The sequence below is a fragment of the Lytechinus pictus genome, chromosome 10 (genome assembly GCF_037042905.1).
Source record: "Lytechinus pictus isolate F3 Inbred chromosome 10, Lp3.0, whole genome shotgun sequence".
Classification (NCBI taxonomy): domain Eukaryota; kingdom Metazoa; phylum Echinodermata; class Echinoidea; order Temnopleuroida; family Toxopneustidae; genus Lytechinus; species Lytechinus pictus.
In genome coordinates this window covers 25,876,918-25,896,714 of record NC_087254.1, presented here as the reverse complement: position 1 = coordinate 25,896,714, position 19,797 = coordinate 25,876,918, and the positions used below count along the sequence as shown (strand labels likewise).

At 35.5% G+C, this 19,797-nt stretch overlaps 1 protein-coding gene across 1 annotated transcript; it reads left to right on the top strand.

Moving 5' to 3' along the window:
* Positions 1 to 832: 832 nt before the first annotated feature.
* Positions 833 to 17,842, top strand: LOC129270395 (G-protein coupled receptor GRL101-like). Its single transcript, XM_064106075.1, has 6 exons — positions 833 to 866; positions 1,732 to 1,839; positions 2,801 to 2,969; positions 15,630 to 15,701; positions 16,074 to 16,151; positions 16,710 to 17,842. The coding sequence occupies exons 1-6, from the start codon at positions 833 to 835 to the stop codon at positions 17,764 to 17,766; spliced, it is 1,518 nt and encodes a 505-aa protein (XP_063962145.1). The 3' UTR covers positions 17,767 to 17,842.
* Positions 17,843 to 19,797: the final 1,955 nt, after the last annotated feature.

Here is a 19,797-nt window from a genome sequence, read left to right as displayed (position 1 = left end):
TTCATGTAAATGGTAGGCCAATTTCTTCACAAGTGATATAAAAAACTTTAATAAGTAATATGAAATTATATGTCGCAGAGAGTCAACAATTAGGATTATGTTTTCTATTATTATTTCCTGTGGGATAATGAGAAAATAATTTGAGAAGCTGTGTATACAAGCTACATTAGTCATTCATTCTCTCTCATCTGATTATGGAATTGGAATGAGATTGGCCATTACGGTTATAATTGTAGGGCTGTATAAACATAATATTATTTTTATCATCATAATCATGATTATCGCTTCACGTAGTTCTCACTTTTTTCATTATTATCATCGTTATTATTTTTACTAAAAATTTGATTTATTATCTATTTATTATTAATCGAACATGGGCTCGATGCCAAGCTATGACGTATTTTCCTTCTGCAAGAAATTTACCCAAATTGTCCTGCACTCAACTCAGGTGAGTTGAATGGGTACTCAATAGGAAGAAATCCTCGAATGCTTGACAGCCCAGCAGTAGCCGGGGTAATAATAACATTATCATGTTTAGCAGGACCCGCCGGGAGAAAAGTTTTCGGAACTGAAGTGGCTACCCTGGGCAAAATGATAATATATATATATATATTTGTATATTTATTTGATGATAAAGGTACAGATTTCACCAACGCCTCCTACGATTTCGAGAGTCTTGCCAAGGCGCCTGACTTCATGTGCCATTCTGGAATGCAATTCATTGATGGGATTGCGAGATGTGATCAGATCGTTGATTGCCATGATTTCTCAGACGAAATTGGTTGTCTCATTCCAGGTGTGTTCTTATTTTTAATTCACGTTCAGATGATAAATGGCTGGAGAACTGAGCTTGATGGTTGAAGCAGGTGTGTATGTTACGGTTTGCGTTTGTGTACTTGTATATGATGACATGATCGTGTGTGAGGGTGTGTGTGTGAGAGAGAGAGAGAGAGACATACAGACAGACAGACAGGGAGATAAGAAAAAGAGGATGTGTGAGGGTGTATCGCATTAGGGTGTGCGGGTGTGTATGTGTGTGTGTCAAGAGAGAGAGAGGGGGAGGTGTGTGGGAGTGTGGCCGGAGATTTTGTGCGTGTGTTGGTGTACGGTGTAATATACACAGAGAGTGGTGTATGGGACGTGATTTTTGTGAGGTAATGAGCGCATACTGCATAAGGGAGAGTAATTAAGACATGGTGTGTGACTAGATTGGGATTTTTTGAGGGTTTGTGTGAGTGTGGGCTTTGTGTGTAAGAGAGAAACAGAAAGTGGGGGTGGGAGATGATTTGTGAGGGTGTTTTGGGTGTTTGTGTGTGTGCGTATATCGTGAAAGGCACATGCTTGGATGGATTGTTGGTAAGGGAGGGTGTGGGTAGGTGCGTGTATGTGTGTGTACGTTGAATGATGTAGGCTATAGAAGCGAGGAAAGGGCGATGAGGGCAACAATAGAAGGCTGAAAATGGGATGTGGTCGAAAATTTATAAAGATATCGGTATTTATATAGATATTTATATCAATATTTATAAAGATAAACTTGTCTAAACTTGATTGTCGAAACTTGTTTATTCTGTTTCAAGACAAAAATGTCATTCCCATCCCAACTGTCCTCATTCAAATATCACCATGGTTAACATCATCATCATTATCATTATGTCGTCGTTTTTATGGTTAGTAATATCATTAACGCCATCTTGTTCCAACAGTATTGAAAAATATCTTATCATATTTTAGATGAAGAATGTCCGTACCGGTGCCGAGATAGTGATATATGCCTTCTCGATACATATCAATGTGATGGATGGTTCGACTGCCCCGAACGCGACGATGAGGACAGCTGCGGTAAGACTGCACCTTCCTCCGTTTCTAGTGAAGGAAGACCAATGCACAGACCCTTTGCAATGAATAACAATGCCTCGTTCACTCGTTTCTATATTGGATCACTGTTATTTTATTTGCTCTCGTCCAAATTTGAACTATGTTATCAATTTGAAATATATTCAAGTTGGAAATGAGAAAATACGAATTTGAGCTTTACTGTTTTCCAATGGGTAAGGTACGTATCAAGGTTGACCAAACTAAACGCACCACCTGACTTTAACAGAATTTCCTATGTTTCTGCCCCTTTACATCAAAATCCATGCTCCTGGCATGTTACGACAATAGAAAACAATACTTACTAAGATTGTTAGAGGTCCATAAAATAGCCCCCCTCCCATTCCTGATTCATGATATTGGTCACTTGGCAAACTCTAACGAGAAAGGCTTGAATACTACTTCAACAAAAGTATGTGCTAAAAATCTGCCTTTCCCCTATTAGTATTAGTAAACGTGTAAAATTACCATCAAACTGTGATTATGTGAATTCTCACCCCCCCCCCCACCACTATTTTTTTCGTTCCGCGGCCCCTGACCTGTCCACAGGTGTCAATTTCACATTACAACAATATTAGTTAATCATAAATCTAAAGATAATTGAATAGCAAACACAAAGATAAATTAAAGCCATGCAGTACCTCATATTTTCTCTATATCTAATTAAGCTGAAAATATTCTTTGTATTCCAGTTTAATAAAGATAGTTTCATAGTTTCAAAAGAGGTGTTTTTTAGAGAGAAACCAGTCTAACATCCGCACGTTATAGTTTTGAAGCAGTAATAATTAAGCGCGAACTTTATGAATTTTATTAAAATTAAAATCGTTTCAAGCATCCATCAAAAAAAATTGTGGTCTCACCACTATCGTGGACTCACCACACGGGGTAAACACCTAATAAATTTTTATTTTGTCTATTTTTCAATAAGAAATTGCGAAATGTCCCGATGGGTATGTGTGTGGTGAGGCTCCATTCAATGATATAAACGGTCCAGTCAACTTTTGTGAGGGATGTGTTTGGCAGCCATTTTGGGTAAATGCAACAAGACCATGGAAGAAGGAAGATATCAAGAACACGGCTAAGAAGGCTGTTATACTGTAAGTACATTTGCTATCTTAAAAAAAAATATAAATGTGGACAATATAGTCTTTTTTCTTGATTTAATCAAATTTGTGTCAATCCATAGGAAGCTCCCACCCCTCCTCCCCGCTTGTAGCTCGGTCAAACTACTTGTTCATGTAGGGGGGCAGTGGGGCACAGTGTCCCTCCCCAGTTTTTTAATCACTGAAAATGCCCCCCTCACGAAGGGTAAGTGCCAATTTTTACCAAAAATTGCCCCCTTTCGAACCTGTTCTGTGTCCCTTTCACCTGAGAAGGACCCGTTTTATGTGTTAGCAAGTGCCATTTCTCGTATCAGTGCCACTTTTGCCAAAAATGCCCACCCCCACGAACATATTCTGTGCCCCTTTCACCTGTGAAGGACCCGTTTTGAGTGTGAGCAAGTTGCCCCCTTGTGTTAGTGCCCTATCTCGAATGAGAGCCCCCTTTTTTCCCGAGAAAGGCGCAGCTCATGAACGTGTTCTGTGCCCCTTTTACCTTAAAAGGACCCATTATGTGTTAACGAGTTCCCATTTGCCTTCCCATAGGGGCATGTCGTTCATATTAGATAAGTTGTTCTTAAAACCACTCTTTTCGTGCCCGATGAGCGCCCGGTTTATTTATTTAGCGTTCTGCTCCCCTCTGCAAGTGCATCCTTTAATCGCATAATCCTTTTCCAGATATGATTTGCCCCTTTCTCTACTTCTTTTTCTATTGATAATGAAATTCATCCCTCTAATTAAATGCTCAGTGCGCTTATTTACTTTGAATAAATGCCCCTTTTCTTTTCTAGTTTGTTCAAAATGTTCAGTCTGTTAATCACTGTTCTGATGGCGCCCCTTTTCCTTTTGAAGAAGTGTTCCTCTTATATGATTCTGGAAAAACACATATCAAATTGATGAATTTCACATATTATCTCGAGAAATACGAGGCTGTTGCTATTCAAAACAAAACGCTGCGCAGACGAAAACGTGTTCAATACGCGCAACTGAAATGTTCCATGCATGCAACACGCAGGGGGGCGTTTCATCAATATTTTCGTCCGACAAGTTGTCAGATCTGACAACTTTCCTGGATTCTGATTGGTTGAGAAGCACTGTTACCATAGTAACTGTCGGATAAAACAGGACTTGTCGGATAAAACGTCCGACAAGTCCTTTCATGAAACGCTCCCCCGGACTTCAATCTGAAATGCGTCAAGTAATAAAAGGAGACAGTCATTTTTTTCATATCTTTCTCTTTTAGGTAAGGGTTGAGTAGGCCTATGTAAAATAGTCAAACTCGTATCATTACTTTCAATATACTAGTTTGTTTCTAAAGAATGTATAATTGATTATTATGTTTTGTCCTGAGTTTTATGCTTAAATAAAGTGGCTTGAATTCAAAGTTATCTATTGAAACTACTGATATTGAGGAGTTCTGGTTACTGATATTTAATGAATTCGTTCAAGTTTATTAGGTGATTTTGGTATCTAGTCATTGTTTTATACCATCAAACATAGATGTTTTTTAATGCAAAAAAGGAGTGCTTAATGAAATAATGGAAATTTGGCAAATTCCCATAAAGAAACAGCATCATTGATAAGACACAAGTAAACAGTATTCTAATTTTTATATGTTACTACTTATGAAGGAAAACAAATTGTTAGAAAAGCCTTAAGTTTCAAGAGTCATGTGAGTGGAGAAGATACGTCATTTTTTCTTTTGTTTTAAGTAAGTGCCATTTTCGAAAGACTGAGTACCTTTTTTCTCTGTGCCCCCCACACTTTCAACTCCCTAGGTTTCAACTTCGCTCTGCCGCCCCTGTGTTCAAGCTTACCTTCTTACTTAGCGACACCCACCAACACAATCAATCGATTAGAAATGCTTTTTAAAAGTTTTGTGTATGGCAACCTGAGTTTTATTTACCTATTATTCAAAGTGTAACCTTTTCTTGGTAGAAAATGATATAATTTCAGACAAAATCGTTTCCTAAATGATGCATTTCATGTCTTCGATTTTCAAAGCGATTTTAGTATACATAATCTTTGACAATCCCTCTTTTAATCAAATTGCAGTATAGTCATTTGAAATTTATTCCTACAACAAATCAGTTTATGTATGTCTCTATTAAAAATGAAGTGATAATTTAGCACTTACAGTGCTTGTATAGTGACTGCACTACGAGTGCTGATACGAGTGCTGATTTTCTAGTTCAAATTTAAACTAGAAAATCAGCACTCGTAGTGCAGTCACTATACAAGCACTGTAAGTGCTAAATTAGCACTTCATTTTTTACAGTGTACTACATATTCCTATACCTTAAAGTTATTTGTGGTATATCTTTTCAGGTAACAAAGTTAAGCATGGTAACACAATTTGCAATATTCTTGTTTCCATGAAAAAAAACGGAAATAGTAAATTAATTTAATGAAATCAATACATCTAGAACCTCTTTTTGTAGCTACATGAAAGGCATACCCATTACTTTAGAAGATGGATCGTTTAAAGGATTGCATAATATTAACAATATGTAAGTATTTCATCTTCTCTATTCCACCTATTTTCTTATTGTATTTTAGTACTTCAAATAAAAAAGAATTTGAATTGGACATTCTGAATATTGTGAGATAGTTTGAGGAAATATTTGATTGCGCATCAATCTACATTTATGACAAAATGTTGTGCAAATTAAGTTTCAGACCATTCACAATTTAACTCATTCATGCAACATGTAAAATTAAAATATTTCTGCCAATATTATTTTACTACATTGGGAGAACTCAAATAGTTGTAGGAACGTTAACCTCCGGCATGTTTCTGTATTCTGTGTAAATTATATGTTTATCGAGTGAGAGGGTCTCATGTTGAAACTATTGTTATTCCAATGGATTTAGATAAACGAATTGAGAAATAAAATAAAATTCGATGTATTTGGACAACCATGTGTTTGCATTAATCGAATTCAACTTTTCTGTCAATTTTTCAAACATATATTTTAGAAATCTTGCATCGTGTGAATTATCTTACCTGACACCAGGAGTTTTCGATGGTTTGGATCGCTTGTATATAATGTAAGTCTATTAATGTTGCACCACGGATCAGTGGCGTACAGATGCATGGTTTGGGATTTTCATGACAAAGAAAAAAAAGGAAAGGAAAGAAAGAAGGGTGAAATAGGATATTCTTTTCTGAATATTATGTCAAAATCTATCACATTAATGGATTTATGTAATGAAAATGTCCAAATTTTTTCGTGCTCGCGATGCGCCAGATCTATCCCCCTCAAAGTTGTTGGTTCATTACGTACGCCACTGTCCCGGAGAGTTGGTTACCATGGTTTTTACACATTATTAAACAATTGAAAGTATTTGAAGAACTTTTGCCTCAAATATAATCGGTCGGACGTCTTGAAAATAGCTTTATGAATTGTGCAAGGTATATTATTACGCCTAAAAAGACAAATCTGAAATCTGTGTGGATTGAAATTTGTTTTGGGTTTCTTTAGGGCCGAGAGAAATTGCAAAATATAATAACTGACCTGCCGAAATGCTGAAATTCAGTCATGTTGATTGTCTCAGCGGTGTATACTGACCGACATAATATTTTTTCATGATGTTCTTGATAATATGAAATGACCGTTGGAAACCAAGAGATCCAGACTTTGACAATCGAGTCCATTATTTCTATCCAAATCAATATCATTTTGTATCATAATACAAAGCTTTTCTTAATTTCACTATTGAAAATGTAAAACAGCCGTTAATTCAGTTAACAAATTTACGTTGCACTCGAAGAAAAAATGCTTAGTTTAGAATAAATCAAACAATTTCTGGAATATACAAAGAGGTTTTAATTCGATCCTTTCAAAACATGCAATATTGTAATTGTTTCTTATTTGTCTTGTTTTGTTGTTGATTTTTTCGTAGTAAACTTGAGGACAATCGTCTGACTATTTTAGAAGAAGGTTTATTCAGGAATCTGTTCTATTTGGGAGTGATGTAAGTATTGTTACATTCAATCATTCTCTTAATAATATGCAAAACTTGACCCAGGTGAGGAAAATGGGTACCGGCAGGAAGTAATTCCTTAAACAGCTGTGGGCACCGGAATCGATGGCCTAGATTAGCCGGGGTAATATAGGATCGCATTAAGCACCTTACAAGGTGGATATACAAATACCTTATATTATCAATATTATTATTGATTAATTGAAAAAAAAATTGTATGTCAAGGTAAGACATTTTAGTTGAAAGAAATGAAGAAAGAGAACGATGGTTCTCTTCATTCATTTCTTTCACAACATATTTTAATATAAAGATTTTCGAAAGCAGTTTTATATGCATAAGTTTACACACAGACACACACAAACACCAAACACGCACATATATATATATATATATATATATATATATATATATATATATATATATATATGTGTGTGTGTGTGTGCGTGTGTGTGTGTGTGTGTGTGTATTTATGAACACAAATTACAAAGGTTTTTGGGATGCATGATTGCTTTCATTATTATCATCTTCATCATTATCACCGTCATGATAATTATGATCATGGTCAATATTATCTAGTGCGTCCCACAAAAAGGAAACCTTTTTTAGAGATAGATTTTACAATTATTAAATATTTTTCAATATGAATTTGATACTTATGCTAGTAGTGGAATCTCATTTTTAATCTTAGACCAAGAGCATAGCAAATCGTTCACGCACGGTAGATGACAAACAATTAATATGATTTAATTAATTAGATTTATTGTTTTCTTCTGCATTGATAACTTTCGTATACAATACTTTTTTCCTTACATAATAAACAATACATTGGTTATTGTTTTTTGGCACGAATCATGTAGAAAAAATAGACTAAATAAAACAGTCATTCTAAACAAATATGATCTACTACCAAATAATTTCAACATTCACAGTTTGCTGGAGAAGGATCGTCAATATCAGCAGATTGCTTGAAAAAAATAACAACCCCGGAATAAAACTCATGAAATTAATTGATACATTTATACAGCAGAATGGTAATATTTCTTCATAATTTCAATGATGAAGATGGAGATGAAAATGATGAGGATGATGGTGACAGTGGATGAAGATGATGGAGATGATGATGATGGTCATGGGGGCATGGGAGATTGGAAGAGTGATATTGATTAACTGCAATGCTGACTCAGAAAACTTACTTCAAATAATATTCTGATAATACCATGTATTAAACATTTCCCTTTAGTTAATGAGTAAAGAGATGAACATCTTTTAACAGACTCTGGTAGAGAGTTCCATAAATCGGGACAATGGTGTCTTATTGATCTCTGTGCAATAAGCAATTTTGGGTTGATTAAGTGAAAATCTGAAGAGTTCCACTTAGGGTATGGATGAATTGATGTGTCCATAGTATAAAAACATTGTGGAGTGAAGGTGGAAGCATGTTATTTACGTACTTGATCATCAGCAGTAAACTTTGAATATTGATGCATATCAGAAAAGATTTGCGCCGAAAATCACGTTTGAATCTAAATCCACTATCATTTTAGGGATCAGTGAGAGAATCTTAACAAAGAATACAAAATAAATGTTAATGAGTCAACCGTCGAATAAGCACGGTCGTCGTATTACAAACCAACCGTGTCCAATTTTTCTGCGCAACCTGATTTTTGACATCAAACATCGTCTTGCTTATGCGTGAAGTGTTCGCCTAATATAACAGGGGCGGATCCAGCTCCTGCCAATAGGGGTGGGGAATTTTTTTCCAACCATATTCTCCCCGATCGGCTGCTCAAATTTGATATTTGTTTATATCTTTAAAGGGGTTGTCCCAGTGGCGTAATCGAGGGGGCTCGATACGGCGTATTGCATAAAATTAATAAGAAGTTGCGAGCGAAGCGGACGAGCAAAAATATTGACATTTTTATTACAAAAATCAAACTTTGTGATAAATTTTGACATAACATTTGGAAAAAATAGGCCTATATTTCACCCTTATCCCTTTCCTTTTCTCTTTTTTCTTTGGTCGTGAAAAATGGGGGGGGGGGAGGGGGGGTCAAAAACGCCGATGTCCTAACAGTCTTTTCTTAGCTTTATTCTTATAAAACAACATAAAAGTGTAATAATCTCATAAGCGCTATTTAAATAGTGCAAGCGCAAAGCGCGAGCTGAAAAATTTTGGAATTTCATGCATCTTGTCCTGATAATTTATTATTCTGGGCAAAAACGCCGATGTCCTAACAGTCTTTTCTTAGCTTTATTCTTATAAAACAACATAAAAGTGTAATAATCTCATAAGCGCTATTTAAATAGTGCAAGCGCAAAGCGCGAGCTGAAAAATTTTGGAATTTCATGTATCTTGTCCTGATAATTTATTATTCTGGGCAATGTTGTTGAACCTGAACACGATGCGTATGTAACGAGCAGTAATTTTTAATATGGGCTCTGGCTTGATTGGAAAGGGACCTGTTAAGGTCGTTTTGCAGATTTTTTTTCGCAATCCGACCTAAAAAATTGACATTCTAAGCACCTTTGGTAATCATTAATGGTATAGGTATAAAACCAAAAAATTGATGCGAGCGCGAAGCGCGAGCGGAAAAAAAAGAGATTTCAGACCTGAAAGTTGGACACTCTATTCATGTTTTGTAAATCTTAAAGAATGATGGGTAATTTGGTAGCTTCTTATATTAATAATGCGAGCTGTTTGTTTGTTTGTATTTATTTCCATAAAAAAGATAAAATATATACATGAACATACAGATCATATGGAGGATGGCCCATTTCAGCGGTATTAATAAAATACCGCTGTTCTCAAAGCGCGAGCAGAAATTTTTTGATATTCTGATCTGAAGCTGGATAATTTTAGCACGTTTTGAATAAAGTTCAAGCTGCGTAACGCAATAAACATGTATGTGCGTGTTTTAGAAGCGCGAGCGGAAAATACTTGATATTCCGGTATGAAAAGGGTGAATTTAAGCACTATCTAAAGCACTGTGTAGGGAACTTGTGAAGTGGATGTGGATAGTACTTAATAAATGATGCGAGTGCGAAGCGCGAGCTGATATTTTTATTATCATTTTGACCTAGGACCTTGACATTCTAGGTCTAAGGACATTCTGTCATCATATGAAAATGATGACCATCTTCCTATTCCTCTTCCTAATAGCGCGATATGAAACTTGTCGATATTCCTTTCTGAAAAGGGACAATTTAGTTATTAGGAATTCATAAATTTTTTCATCATATTTATGAATGTAATAAGCCTAATGAGTGAGTGAAATTTGTTGACATTGATGCCTGAAAACTGAATATTTCAAGCACTTTTGTAATCATGAATAGGATTTATGATTTCATATATTTTCAACAATAATGCGAGTGCAAATCGCGAGACGAAATTTTTGATAAACTGTCATCAAAGGGGGCTTTTAAGTCATATAGAATTAAAATATAAAAAATCTCAACAAAGACAATATGTAGGCATACTTGGCAAATCAAATAATGTGAGCGCACAGCGCAACAAGCTGCAAATGATATTCACACAATAAAACGGACATTTTACAGAGCACTTAAACAAAATCAATTTGTAAATCAAACAAAATAATGAAAGCTCGAGTTCTGAGCTGAAATATGCTTTGTATATTGACTTCAAAACTTTATATTTTAAGCTACATATTAGCCTATTGAGCAAGATACGTATCTCACCTAACAGGCTATGCGATCGCGAAGCGTGAGCGAAAATTTATTATAGTGACATGAAATATATTTTTTAATCATTTTCCAAGTTTCCCCCTGACCTTATCTTATTCACTTGTCTCCCTCCTTTTGTTTTTCCTCCTTTCTTTCCCTTTTTTTTTTTTTTTTTCTTTCCTCCTTTTTTTAAATTTCTTTTTGCTCCGCCTTTGGAGAAAAGACATGGGAATCCCGGTTCCCTTTTTTTTCTAAGACGCACTATACAGTGCGTATAAAAAAAAAACGGGATAGATTTGAAAAGTCTATAAAATTTTTGTTTCAAATTATGATCTCTATATTTTGGTGTCAATACGTGCTCTGGAGTCTTATCCTTCAAATGCCATTAAAATAATTTAGTTTCGTGAGCGAACACGGAATGTTTTTGTCTGGGGTAAAAAAGGAGGCTTGCGCCAAAATTGAAAATAACAGAAAACACAGAAAGTGAAATATGATATCATTTTCTGAATATTATGTCAAAATAACAAAATTTGATATTTTAATAAAAAAGTGGAAATTATTGCTTGCTCGCTTCACAACTTTTTAATACATTTTACCCGATCTGCCATATCTTGCTCCTTCAAAATTGACTCAATACACCATTGCCATTGAAGGACATTAATCCTTTCCTGTTTAGCACATAATTAAACTTGGTGAAGGATTCAATAACCCCTTGAAAATAGGATTTTTGTCTTTTATAGTACCATAACATAATTTGTTTCTCATAATAATTATTAAAGGTACCATAACATAATTTGTTTCACATACTAAAAGGATTTAAATAATTACAAATTCTCCCAATTACTTATGCAAATCTTCTTACTTGGGTTGACAAAAAGTCTCTTCTTTTCTTATCAAGGAAAATTCAAAGGTAAAATAAGTTTAAATGAAACACAATATAATTCAGGTAAATAAATAAATTTGTAAATGAGATTTGACAGCATAATTCGAAAATTATGGCAAAGATAATGAAAAGATTAAGAGGAAGTCTGCTGATTAGCCAAAAGTCTAATCATCAAATTTCTAATTTCTGCCATTTTGGCGCAAGCCTCTTTTTGAACCCCCGGCAAAAAAACTTCCCGTGTTCGCTCAAGCATATCAATTTTTTATGGCATTTCAAAGATAAGATCTTAGAGCATCTATTAACATCAAATACAGATATAATAATTTGAAACAAATTTTTTATAGACTTTTCAAAACTGTCCCGTTTCTTTTTTTTTATACGCACTGTATATTAACATTATGAGTATCACCATAATGTTTAACATTTTTATTTCAGAACTTTGGATTCTAACCAGGTGACTCAGTTTGAAGATGGCTGCTTTCAAGATTTACACAGACTATTCGCCATGTATGGAGTATACTTCTATTTGATCACATATTGTATTCAGTTCAGTTCAGTTGTTATTTGTTTGCATACATTATATGATTATAATAAATTGAAATAAAGCCAAAAGAGTAGTCAAACTTGTTGTATATGTGATTGTATTACATGCGCCCATGAATACTCCGTGAACGTGTCTATATACGATGGCTTTGGGGATATAAAGGGGCGACTGCTATAATAAGACCTTTTCGGGTGATGAAAAAATATATATTAACAAAAATGAAGAAGAAACAATGCAAAAATGGCAATTTGGCTAATCTCTGGTGTAGATTGGTGTACAAAGACATTCACACCAGTCATTGTTTGGAGTAAATTTGTTGCTAGCTCAAAACCGATGGATGTTATAACAACACATTGACGTTTATTTTTATATTTTGGTGATGTATTCAATCTCTAGTGTGTAAGTTTATTCAACACCTCAGGGAGTCTATATGATCACCAACTGGCGTCAGTTTAACGCCCATTTTTTTTAACAGTGTGATATGATATTTATGTAAAATACTTCTCTTTGTTTTTCTTAATAATCACTTTCATTAAGTTAATCTAGAAACTACCCCCAATGAAAACACAATGACGCCGCCCTATGTCAACTAAACACCCAAGTTTGAAATGGATGTGATTTTGTTTTTCTCTCTAGTAATCTGAAGAACAACTCTATTGCCGAGTTCAGCCCTGGGACGTTCAAAGATATTGCAGGTTCTTTTCAGATATTGTAAGTTAATAGGTTCTTTATAACCATTGATAGAAAATATAGAAAATAAAATAAGAATCAAAATTCGTAATTAGAGTAGATCTGTATGATACACTTGTTTTTAGCTTTGAAGATTTGAACAATAAGTTTGCCTGTGAATATGGCAACACTGTTACATAACCAACGTCGTAACCTTTACAAACCTTATTGTTATCATCTATAGAATATTGAAATGGAACCAACTAACATCATTAGACGAGACATTGTTCTATGGGATAGAACACGAATTGCTTCGATTGTAAGTAATATTAAAGTTTATTAAAACATCGTATAGCACGCTCTCCCCCACCCTCTCCTTATCACTCTTCTTATCTATTTCCCTTTCTCACACATACTGGCATAGATATAGACGCACACCACTGGCTAGGTTTTTACAGGATATTGGTAGACCAACGTGCTAATGACGGTATCCGATTCTGGGTATATGCAATTGATAAATACATGTACATCGCATATACCGACCAAATCATGCCAATAATGTTTTACATCGTGGGACATTGTAGCTTAACTCCAAACAAATTAGAAAAGGGAATCTTGGAATCACAGTAAAATGAGAAGGGACACTGTAGCTTAACTCCAAACAAAATTAATAAGGAAAGGGAATCTGGAAATCACAGTAAAATGAGAAGGGACGGTTGCCGATAATGGTACAGCTGAGGCACTTATAATAAATTTTCAATAATAGTTGAGAGGTACTACGATTCTCTGTTTGGCTGGTATTATTTTTTTCTAAACAAAAACTGTGTATTCGTTATTATGATAAGTCTTTATGAAACGGGGTCCAGTTCTTCTACGGGGGTCGAATTGAATATTAAACATAATTGCATTGCTAACCCCTTGAGTTATAGGTCTCTCTACATGAGTAAAACAAGCGAATAATAATAATGATTATAATAAAGATTGATTTATTAAAGCGCCGAATATAAAAGCTCTCTCTATGCGCGTAAGAAAATTAACATAGTATAAAACAAAGTAATGGTAAGAATGCAAACTAGCTAAACGAGAGGAAATTATAGATTCAGCATAAAAATAAAACCAAGCATGATTAAATCAAAGTTAAGCATGAGACATTTGTCAATAACATGTAAATATTTATCAATTATTCTAAAATCGCCATAAACTAGCTATGAATGGAATTATTTCAATATTGTTATATAAATGATAATATATATTAGGAAAGAAACTGGCAAGTTTTAAGTAAGGACTGTCGTGAGCCTGGCGGATGTAGAGAGTGAGTGAATTCCAGAGTGTTTGGGACTGCTACTTCAAATGATCTTTGGCCGTAGGATTGAGTTAAATGACGTGGAACACGTGTGAGATCCTGGTCTTAAGATCCGAGTCTGTGTAGAGGAACATAGGGTGTAGTCATGTTAGAGATGTAGGCGGGATCCATTTTGTTCTGGTCTTTGCAAGAGATGAGGAGCAATTTGAGGTTTATTCCTTTCTCGATATCTCTTAAAGAAGATGTGACGTACCCTGCCTGCTTGGTGTTCTTGAGACGATTCTATCTGCTGCATTTTGGAGAGTTTGGATTTGGCGGATCTCAGTCTTTAGGAGACCGAATAAGAGGCTGTTACATAAGTCCAGTCTGCTGATAACGAATGACAGTACGAGCTATTGTGTTGCTGATTTAGTCAGGTATCTCCTGAAATTTCCAGTGGTCCGCAAAGTTGTTGTGGTGTATCTTCAGACATTCTTCAGTTGGTCATGCATCGCCTGTCTATACAACTCCCAAATTTGTGGCTTTCTCAACAGAATCAGTCATTGCCTCTCCAATTATTATTGCTGTAGGGTTGACACTTCGGAACTCTGGAGAAAAGTGTATCATTTCCGTCTTCAAATCATTTATTTTGAGTATGTTTTTATAGCATAGAGTATAACATCTGAGATGCAAGCGTTGAGTCTCGGAGTTGATTCATCTCGAAGATGTGATTCAAACAAGACTATACAGCTGAGTATCGTCAGCGGACATCATGGCTTGAAGACTGTGATCTTCAATGACATCATATACGTGGGAACACTATTGAAGGTGTAGATGAGTGGGCCCATTACCAATCCCTGTGGTATTCTGTAAACGTTATTGTAACCATCTGAGGTGTCACCGTTGACCTCTACCACGTGAGATCTACCCGTAACGTATTCCGTTATATGTTTATCATTCAAGAACTTTGCCAGTAAAGCCGTAGCCGTAGCGACCAGCTAGTTTCTCCAACAAGATTCCATGGTCCACCGTAACAAACGCTAAAATCTAGTAACACAAGCATTGTCTCTTTGATTGATCAAGAACAAGTAACACATCATTCTGTACATACGAGAAAGGCCGAATCAACGCAGTGATATGACCTATAAGCGGTTTGAACTCTAGGTAAAATCTCATTTACTTCCAGGTACCCCTTGATCTGTGACACTGCGACTCTCTCGGTTATCTTTGAGATAAAACTGAGGTGTGATATAACTGGCCAGATCATTCGATGAAAGACAATTCTTTTTTCAATCGAGGAATCACTATGGAGTGCTTCATTGTTGAAGGAATTGTCGCAGACTCATATTGACTAATTTAGTCAAGATGGGAAGAAGAGCCCCAATAGCTCTCTTTACTTACTGGATCAAGATGGCAATAGGAATTTAATTGGAGGTAGATCTTATGATGACTGGATTATATTCAGTAATTATAATGTTTTAATATTATTAGAGTTGAATAAACTTTAATTTTAGATGTTATTCAATGTAATAATTTAAGTAACAAAATTGATCACTCTGTTATATTTGTACATACATGTATATATAAAATTGTAATTCTATTTATAATCAGGAATCTTGGTGAGAACCTCATAGAATTCATTGCACCGGGAACCTTCCAGAATCTCTCCAAACTCACAGACTTGTAAGTTATCTCTTTAAAGATTTTCAGTTACACCCTTTTGAGTCTAAGAGTCTACTTTATCATTTTTCCAATTCATGGCAAGTTAAAAAGATGGCACGTGTCATACAATGTTATGCAAAGGATGCGAATTGAAATGTATATTTTAGATTTGATTTACTCGTATATGTCAGCTTATTTATGATTTACAATAAAAATTTAAAGCATTTGTCCTTTCTGTATACACTATACAGTCACTTCTCAAGCATGGATTAAGACTAGCTTTCAGAATTAAGTCTCCGCATATATCTTTCTGATGTACCTAAATTTATAAGTTTCTGAAGGATTTCATTAAGATTTATTTCTCTAAAATGTCTTTCTTGATTCGTTACACAGGGTCATCACATCACTTAGCCCCAAATCTATCCCTCTTTATACTGGCATATTTGATGGACTGGACAGTTTATCAGCTTTGTAAGTTAAAATTCTTGTCTCTTCTTATCCCCCCCGAATGAATCACGCTCACCCCGACCGATTCTTCTACTTCCAGTTTTTAACTTGGAGAAATATCATGCTCAAATTCAAAGAATATATAAGAAGTCAAATTTCCACCTAAAAATTGAAGCATTTTTAACATTAAACATATTATATTGACCACCGAGGGGGCAGGCATATGATTTCTCGTCTACATATTTTTAATATACAAAGCTGCCTAAGCATTATTTTACCGCATTTAAACATCTGAACATTATTGATTTAGAAAAACAAATACAGATGTCAATATTTGAGGATATCAAAGATGCTGATTATGTTTACTTGGACCTTAACACGAAAGGCTATTTTTTCTGGTTTGCCATTCTTGTGCACTTGTCAGGTTACCTCGAACATCATAAAGTACGCCAATTTATCCACCCATTATCTAATGAATTTTGTAATTTACAAAGGCCGTTCACAATGACCGCATGGTCACAGTAGGTAATTGGTTCAAAGTAAATAGTATTTGATGTATTGTATGTAAATTCCTTTCACTAGGTATGTCTACGATTCCCGCTTCTGCTGTTTAGTCCCGGACACTGTTAAATGTATTGAAGAGCGCCCTCCCCATCCCCTATTCACCTGTCGCAAGACATTCCTTCAGAACCACACCATCAAGGTCTTCATATGGATCCTAGGAATAAGTGCTTTGGTGGGGAATTTCTTTGTCTTGGTGTTGAGGTTAAGAAGCACACCTACCACCAGGGTAGCCAGGATACAGTCAATGATTATCACCAACCTGGCCTTGTCAGATCTTCTGATGGGTGTTTATATGGTGCTCCTTGCCGTGATGGATATCTACATCGGGGAGTCTTACTTCTGGGCGGGGCGAGCTGAGGAGTGGAGGGCAAGCATCACTTGTCAAATCGCTGGATTCATCTCTGTTTTAAGCACTGAGACATCCGTATTCTTGCTCATCCTTCTTACGATCGACCGCTTCATCTGCGTTGTGTTCCCATTTAGCAAAACGCGTTTGGGCATTACGTCTACTCGCGTTGCAATTGCAGTTATCTGGGTTGCATCTATACTCCTCAGCGTGGCGGGCTTATTGTTGCAAAACATCAGCCCTGATGCCTATGGCCTCAGTGATGTCTGCGTTGGCCTTCCGTTCATCCGGAAGTCGACAGACCTCCAAGCAGAAGCGGACACCCGGACCACCGACCAGTATGGCATACCCTACTTCACCACAATTGCCGGCTCTACTGAATCAACCTGGACATACTCTATCATTATATTCCTAGGGATCAATCTATGTAGCTTCATCATCATTCTTCTCTTGTACATTGGCATCTTCATCAAGGTCCGTTTCGTCCGAGCTGAAGTTGGTCGCACCAACCAATCATCCAATGAGGTCAAGATGGCACTGAAGATGCTCCTGATAGTCGGCACCGACTTCTGTTGTTGGATGCCGATCATCATCATTGGTATTCTAGTCCAGACAGTAGGGGTCCAAGTTACACCGGACATCTACGCCTGGCTGGTCGTCTTTGTCCTACCCATCAACTCATCCCTCAATCCTTATCTCTACACTATCATAAATCTAGTTTCTAAATAATTCTCCCAGCTCTGCTGCATTGCGCCCTTGCTATGTTTTAAACATCGTTCAGTGTGTTTAAATTTTTGTTTTCAATCCTCACTAATATACGTATATTCTTTAAAACAAAGATGAAAAATAACAATAAAACAAAAATGATGATAATAACGATGATGGTGATGATAAGAATCGTTAATATGATTTTAACTAATGTTATGAAAATAACAATAATGAAAATAATAATAATGATAGCAATAAAGCTAGCAATGCTAGCAACCATTTTCAATTCAATCATTAATATAATTAATATCGCAAAAATATAAAGAAGAATATATAGATGATATGAATATCGCTAAAATAACAAGGTCTATACTACAAGCCATTGACTTAGTTTATTCATTTCTTAATTTGATGATTAAATTGATTAGTATCTTTCTTAATCAAAGGAAGATTTGCACACAGATTGTGGGAGAAACATATGACAGAAATTAGAGAAGGGGGTCCTATGTTTGACCAATGAGCTAAATCCTGGTTAGGCTGCTGCGATACAAGGTATTTAATCAGTCTATTAACGTCCGGGTTGAGTGCAGCAAGAAATTTATCAACATTTAAATATCTCGCTGAAGGGACTAGTATAGCAGTATTTGATTACTGACGGGGCTAACCTGTTTAAAGAACACCAAATAAATAAATATCCCTTTGGTATTATTTTTGTCTTCATATTATCCAAGATGTCGTCTAATTTGTGAAATGAATTAAGCATATTCATTACTGACACTTACCTCAAGCACGGAGATATCCGTGTTAATATATCCATACCTGAAATAATTGCATTGGTTACCTGTTAATTATAAAATAACATTCAATATATTTTTACTGGTGTTTAAAGCATTGAATGGCCAAGCCCCTAGTTATCTTTCAGAATTGCTTTCCGTGTAAATGCCATCAACCTCATACAACCTGCGAAGTGCGAAGGATATATTCCTTTTGGAACTACCCTACTCTAAAACCAAGGTACTCTTGGAGACTGCATTTAGCTACGCAGCTCCAAAATTATGGAACCAACTTCCCCTTAGCTATAGAATGACCCAGTCTGTTTTTTCTTTCAAAGCATTATCTGTTTAAGGAAGCTTTTAAGTAGATCATCATTTTTAGTTAGTATAAGCAGTAGGAGTAACCAAAGCGCAGTGGAGTATATTTATATAGTGGCTGCGCTATACAAATTCATCATATTATTAAGTGAAACTGTTAAAGTTCTTCAGCAAGAATGCTGCACTCAATCCATACAAGGTAAATGGGTGCTTGGTTGGGATTGTTCCTTGAAACACAGGAACATGTAACTTGCTCTGTTAAAGCCGTGGTAATTATGCAGCATTATATCGGAGACTTAAGGCAGTGTGAGTCATTATTGTACAATACATGTAAATTAAATTATATCAAAGTAACCTTTTTCGTTATAAAACTTTACACAAAATAATGTTAAGATATTAATAAAATAGATATTGGATAATCAACGATGGTTTCAAACACACTAAAGAAATTACTTTTAAAATGTTCATTTAGTTTGGAAATGCATTTATTTTTGGTGATGTTTGAAAGTTTGCTCGGTGGTATGAACAGTCGCGGAGGTGGTTTACTGTACATCAAGTGAGCTGGAAGGACTATTATAAAAGTGGATAGAAATAGAAGTGAAATGGAAAGGCAAGAAAGTGGTGGAGGTTTGAAGTAAAGTTTACTTTTTTCTCAATGAGCGTAGTCCTTAAAAGTGACTGACTGATTGATTGATTGATTGATTGATTGATTGATTGATTGATTGATTGATTGATTGATTGATTGGTCGATTGATTTTATTGTCAAGAATATCACAGGTAATTTGAGATACAATAAATGGGAAGAATAACCTTGATAGGATAACCAATGAAAGCCGAAAGGCTTATTTCCAATGGGGTCCTATTGATAGTATAAAACGTTAATGTATAAACTACTACAAGTGCTAGAACATGGTAAAAAAGACATCTACATCTATCTATCTTATATGAAACAAGATTATAT

What these genes read in the sequence shown, in the direction of transcription:
- LOC129270395 (XM_064106075.1), top strand. Translation starts at nt 833, where the DNA reads ATGGCTGGAGAACTGAGCTTGATGGTTGAAGCAG. An exon ending in CGACGATGAGGACAGCTGCG is followed by an intron (nt 1,840 to 2,800) that starts GTAAGACTGCAC and finishes TTTTTCAATAAG; the next exon opens with AAATTGCGAAATGTCCCGAT. An exon ending in CTGGACAGTTTATCAGCTTT is followed by an intron (nt 16,152 to 16,709) that starts GTAAGTTAAAAT and finishes TCCTTTCACTAG; the next exon opens with GTATGTCTACGATTCCCGCT.